Raw genomic sequence first — 5,618 nt, 5'->3', positions numbered from 1 at the left:
GAGTCTAGTTTGGATTTCAAGAGCGATATGATTATGCTCTCCAGATCCGTAACAATGTCACAAACCGCAGTCACGCACTTTAAAAACTAGTTAAGTCTGTTTCTTGAGATGCCTGCATGATAGAATTCAACGCGTTCGCTTCAGCGGTGGATGGTGTTGCAGTTTTGTCAGCGCCTGACTCAGACCGAAGTTTTTTTTTTCGTTTTTTTTTTTTTTTCCATTTTTTTTGCAGGTTGGGAAAAAAAAAAGCTGCGTGACGCCAACTGCGGACCTCTGCTTCCATCTTGTGGCAGCTCGGCGCAACATCTCCTCCCCCTCCTCTCCTCTCGTCCTCTCTCCTCTTCCTCTCCTTGCTCTGCCATCTCTCCCCTCCCTCCATCACTCACCCCTCTCTCTGTTTAATATCGACACCGTGGCGAATCTAATCTGGATCTCCTTTAAGGCAATAAAACCCAGATAGCTTCCTTTAAATGAAAAGGCACCGCTTATTATAGCTTTGAAATCCTCGTTTATTTGGCGATGTGCGTGATAGAAAAATGATTCATGTCGAGGTTCAAATGGGCAGGATGACGAAGATCCATGGTGTCCCAAGTGCACATTTCCTCAAGTATTGTATTCCCAGGTATATAATAGTGTTATCCACGCAGGCTGAACTATGCCGCATGCCAACATGCTTGTTTTAATGTCGCCCGCTTTATCCCTTCAAGCAGCCAAAAGCAATTTCCGATAAATCTGACCCTGTTGCTGAGCCGGTTGGAAGGGTGGCGCAATTTTCTGGCGCGTTAATGACAAAAAAACACGGGCGCAGTCACCGTAAAAAAAAAAAAAAAAAAAAAAAAGTTTATCATGCAAGCGTTTGCACCGCTAACATTTTTCTATGTTTGGCCTCAGAGCAGAGGATGACCGGACGCGCAGATGAATGATTAACAGTACAATTGTGGGTTGCAAGATCCAGATTCAAAGGATTCCGGAAATATATTTGAAAAAGTATGCTGAAAAATCTAGCAGTATAAAAACCCTCGTAAAATATGATATTTTAGAGATACATGAGGCGTTTTCATTTGGTAAATTCTCTCCGTGGAATCTTTGGGCGCATCAGTCCGCTCAACACCTGGCAACATCCCCCACTTTCTGCTCCCATGAAAAAAACAAAACAAAAAAACAAAACACATCTGCATCCTTCAGCATCCCTTCCCGATCATCGGATTCACAAATCAGAATGCAAATGGCAGCTCCAACATTCACCTCTCGGATTGATCAGTAGTATTTTGCATGTTACTGTACTCACACTGCCAGCACGAGGAAACAACTTAACGCACCGCCCTGCCTGGCGTTAAAATCCAAGGGGGAAAAAAAAGGTTGTCTTGTGAAATCTTTAATTGCTGCAAATCGTGTGACTCAGTTTTTACACCTGACAGGGAAAAAAATCCATGAAATGAACTGGGCTTTTATTTATTTTTTTTCCTTCTCTCCATGTGTCTATTTTGGAAACAGGCCCACGCACAGCAGCGGGACTCAAAGCAAACAAGGAAGGACACTGTCTGGTATTAAAAATAGTTTTTCGCGCAGTGACGAGCGACTTTTTGAGGACAGACAATAATCAGCCTTTCACTTTGGAGCACGGGGGAGAGAGGGAGAAGAGAAATGAGAAGGCTGTTGTTGGCATAGCTCTATCAAGGAAGAAGGACTCCCTGTTATCCGTGAATGGGGCTTCTTCTTTTTTTTTTTTGTTGACCAGAATAGATATAGCACGAATTTTTAATTCGTTTTTCTTTGAGAGACAACAATGCTTTATTTGAAAGCTCGATACAATTTGGGGCTTGTGAGAGATCCTTTTCTCCTTGTCCGAGCCCAGCTGCCCATATGGGATACAACGTGTGCAGCAAAGATCACAATGGCACCAAGTGACAGGCAGGACAAAAAGCCCAAGGATGCGTCTCCCTGACTCTGAACAGCACCAAGAAACTCTGTCAGTCTCTCTATCTGCACTGTCTGCGTCCCCACTCCTGCTGCTCGTTAACATGCACGCCCCTAACATCCAGCAGGAACCAGGCCTGGGCTTTTGTCTTCCGTGTTGTGTCGTGTACTGTATTATGCAATGATGGAGTCACAAAACTGGCCCCTCAGAGACCGCAGGACACGCGAAAATCGACGTTTTGTCCCCCTTGCTTGTGAGATTTTTATTTTTATTTTTTTATTTTATTTTTTTTATTTTTAAAAAAAAATAATTTCCTCCATGTTTTTGCTCGTTGCCAGCATTTTGGACTTGAGTTCACTAAAATCCAGTCACAGGCACTTCTTTGTCGTCGCCTTTCAGATGCTCACTTTGCAATCATATTTCCCCGCTCACATCTGTTCCCCTTTAATAACTGTGTTATTGCGATTATTGGCACGCTTAAGGGCGCCGCTGCGTCTTCCCTGTGCGTCGTCGACACGGAGGCGTATCAACGCGAACAAACTACACGCAGATCGCTGATTTATTTGACCTACAAGCTCAACCAGTGGTGGAGCACAGAACCTTTCTGTCGGGGACAAATTGAGTCTGTGTCGCCAACAAAAGCAGTAGCCCCTTGAGACTCAATTCTGTAAATAATTAGCAAATCTGCCCCAATTTAGCTGTTTGTTCAGTGACGATAGGGGCGACTCTGACATCTGTTGTGAGATTTTTGTCCCGGGACAAACAGACCGCATAGATTTTTCTACTGGGTTATCATATTTACCCAAGATATTGACTGGAGTCTGATAATCCGCAGTGCGCAGCGGATCACTGGGGAGCCATTTGTGCTCGTTTTTGTTCCACCTTAAAGAACACGGCGAATAACAAGGCAGGGTGTATTTTTTTTTAACGCCGAGTATCATTTCTAACACGTCATGTGATGATATATTTATATATATAAAAAAAATAGCTTTATTAGGCGGTTAAAGCCCCTGTAAGCCGTGCGTATTTTAGCTGGCCGTTGGCCGTGGATAAACAAAGAAGGCTTGGTAACTCATTGATTATTCCTGTTCTATTTGCAGTTTAGCGCTTAACGAGATAACAAAACATTTATTGCATTAGACGATTTTTTTTTTCCTCCTTTCCGCCCCACAGTCTACCACTTTACACCCAAGGCTGGGAGTGGTTGGGGATGCTGACAAAAAGGAGAGCTTTTGACTCAAAAGCTTCTTATGTGGAGAAGCCCTCTTATATTAAGTGAGTGGATTTTAGTCCCATTTCACAAGTGACTTTGGGCTCTTTATTAGTGAGGTGTTCGGGATTCAGAAAAAATATTCTCCGGATTAAATTTGCTCTAAAGGGAGAGGAGTGAAGTGCGCTGGAGATTTGTTCCCAGAGTCAAGCTCCATTCGGTGCCACAATATAGTCCATTATGAGATGATCAAATCGAATAGGACACTTATATAAACCAAACCCCCGTTTTCAGAAACACAGCATTTTATTTTAAAATCCTTATTAAAAAAATGGGAATATTTAGTCATCAGCGCGCGGCTCTTATTTACATATGATATGAACGTTTTACCAAAAATCACTCCCCCATGTTCTTTTTTCTTGTTGTTGTTTTTGTTGTTGTTGTTGTTGCTGTAATTTGTAAATATATAAAGGCCGATCTTCAGCTCTGCACTCCGGAAAGCTCTCAAGGTTGCAAATATGTGCCACAAAATATTTACAGGAAATAAAAACCAAAGGGAAAAATAGCTGAAAAGTTGCCAGTGTTTATTCATGGCCATAAATATTTTTTCGGTCCATAAAAGAAGCAAGAAATTAAAATTTCTATAATTATAAAGTGGTTCGTACGTGCTGATAATAACACGAAGGGACAAAAGAAAAAAAAAGGAGAAAAAAAAAGAGGAAAACATCTCTACAACCAACACACAACATACTTTACAAAAAATTTCACAAGAAGAGCATTGACATTCTTAATAAAATCTATAAGGGAGAGGTTTGGACCCAGTTCTCTTAACGAAAACATGTAAACACGGCGCACACATGAGCCCCGAATAAAAATGGTAGTATATATATGAGTCAAGCTGCAAAAATGAAAAGTCTTTTGTTTTTTGTGTTTTATTTTTTTTTTTCCTTTCTCTTTGCTTTGTGGTGAAACTCCCTATCGTGCCTCCAAGCCAAGTCTCTATAATTTCTCTCACCAAGTCCACTGTTGCGTTTGCACCAAGTGATGTGCTGTGGGGAACTGTGGCGTGGCCGCGGCGCTGTACTGCGCGTTATACTGCATGTTGTGGAGTGACTGGGCACTATAAGCCGAGAAGGGGATCCCGGCCTGAAAAGTGGCCGCCAAGTCCTGAGCTTTAAGAGTGTGACAAGGCTTTCCATCCCTGACTAAGACGGGCACGGCCACCCGCCTGGGAGAAGGGAGATGGGTCACTTCCATACCTTTCTCGGCCCGGGCTCTCTTCATCTTATACCGGTGATTCTGGAACCAGATCTTCACCTGGGTCGGGGTGAGGCGGATCAGGCTGGCCAGGTGCTCCCTCTCCGGGGCGGACAGGTACCTCTGCTGTCTGAAGCGGCGCTCCAGCTCGTAGGTCTGCGCCTTGGAAAACAACACCCTCCTTTTCCGCTTCTTGCCGGAGTCGCTGCCGCCGCTGCTGGAAGTCTCCTTGTCGTTGTCCGGCGATTCGTCGTCCGCGGACGGCTCCGGGGACTTGGCCGAGTCCTGCGAGCTGGCGGAGAGGCCGTGCACTGCGGCAAGAAACGGGAGAAACACTGTCAAAATGTTATGTTGTAAAGTTCCCAGAGACACTCAACACAACACCAACACATAAAATAATCGATAATTAGAAAAAGAAAAAAAAAAAGTTTTAAAATGAATTGTGCTGCTGCGCGATAAGAGCAGGGTGTTTATGACGAAGATAATAATAAAAATAATAATAATTATTATAATAAAATCTCTCGGATATTCGGATTTGAACTCTTTGGGGGTGATTCTGGACGTGGGGAAGGGACCAAACAATTCCTCAGCCCCGAAATGTGCGCAGGCAGAGCGAGCCAGCGAGGCATTAAAAGGTGCATTGTCTGCCTGTGAAGCCCCCCAACAAGAATGCAGTCTTATTTTTCACACCCCGGTTTGTGCTCGGAATAACTTGCGGCCGCCGCGTGTTTATCCGCGGCGCTTTATCGAGCACATTTCTTAACTATGCAAAGTGCGCCGAGCACCGCGTGCATTTAGTCTGAGCCGTAAACGCCTCAAGACAAGACAGGAGCGCGGTGCATGAGGAGGATGAATGCTGCGCGCCACCCAAGGGCACCGTTACAGGGTTTGGATATCGGGGGCTGCGTGCCATCAATCACGGCTTCATGTTAGCGCACGGCTCGGAACCACCGCGCAAGTCATTATCAGCAAGATCAAGGAAAGGAAATCTCAGGGTCTACTTACATGAATATTGAATACTGTCCGTAGTAGCAAGCCATCGCGTGTAAGGATTGTCACTACTGTCATAAAAGGGGTTCTTTAAAGGCAGATTTTGAACATTTTCTAGAGGACTTTGCACCAAAACTCCAGCGGTTTTTGTCGTGGACGTGGTCTCCGATCCCTCGGTGTCTTCCTCCGCTCCGGTGATAGATCCCTCTTCGTCATTTGTGTCAGGAAGGTCCAAAATGTCCT

At 44.4% G+C, this 5,618-nt stretch overlaps 1 protein-coding gene across 4 annotated transcripts in view; it reads right to left on the bottom strand.

The window, feature by feature from the left end:
• Window positions 1–3,230: 3,230 nt before the first annotated feature.
• nkx2.2a (NK2 homeobox 2a) overlaps window positions 3,231–5,618 on the bottom strand; it is an 8,306-nt gene continuing 5,918 nt past the window's right edge. For 3 of the 4 annotated variants that reach the window (XM_037125126.1, XM_037125122.1, XM_037125127.1), the window contains exons 2-3: window positions 5,391–5,618; window positions 3,231–4,720 (exon numbers count right to left, since the gene is read on the bottom strand). The exon at window positions 5,391–5,618 is cut by the window's right edge and continues 97 nt beyond it. In XM_037125126.1, coding sequence (XP_036981021.1) covers window positions 4,140–4,720; window positions 5,391–5,618 — 809 coding nt within the window. In that variant the 3' untranslated portion in view covers window positions 3,231–4,139. The remainder of the gene's footprint in view (window positions 4,721–5,390) is intronic. The other variant, XM_037125123.1, reaches the window with a different exon arrangement.

The sequence above is a fragment of the Acanthopagrus latus genome, chromosome 16 (genome assembly GCF_904848185.1).
Source record: "Acanthopagrus latus isolate v.2019 chromosome 16, fAcaLat1.1, whole genome shotgun sequence".
Lineage (NCBI taxonomy): Eukaryota > Metazoa > Chordata > Actinopteri > Spariformes > Sparidae > Acanthopagrus > Acanthopagrus latus.
This window is presented reverse-complemented; position numbering and strand designations above follow the sequence as displayed.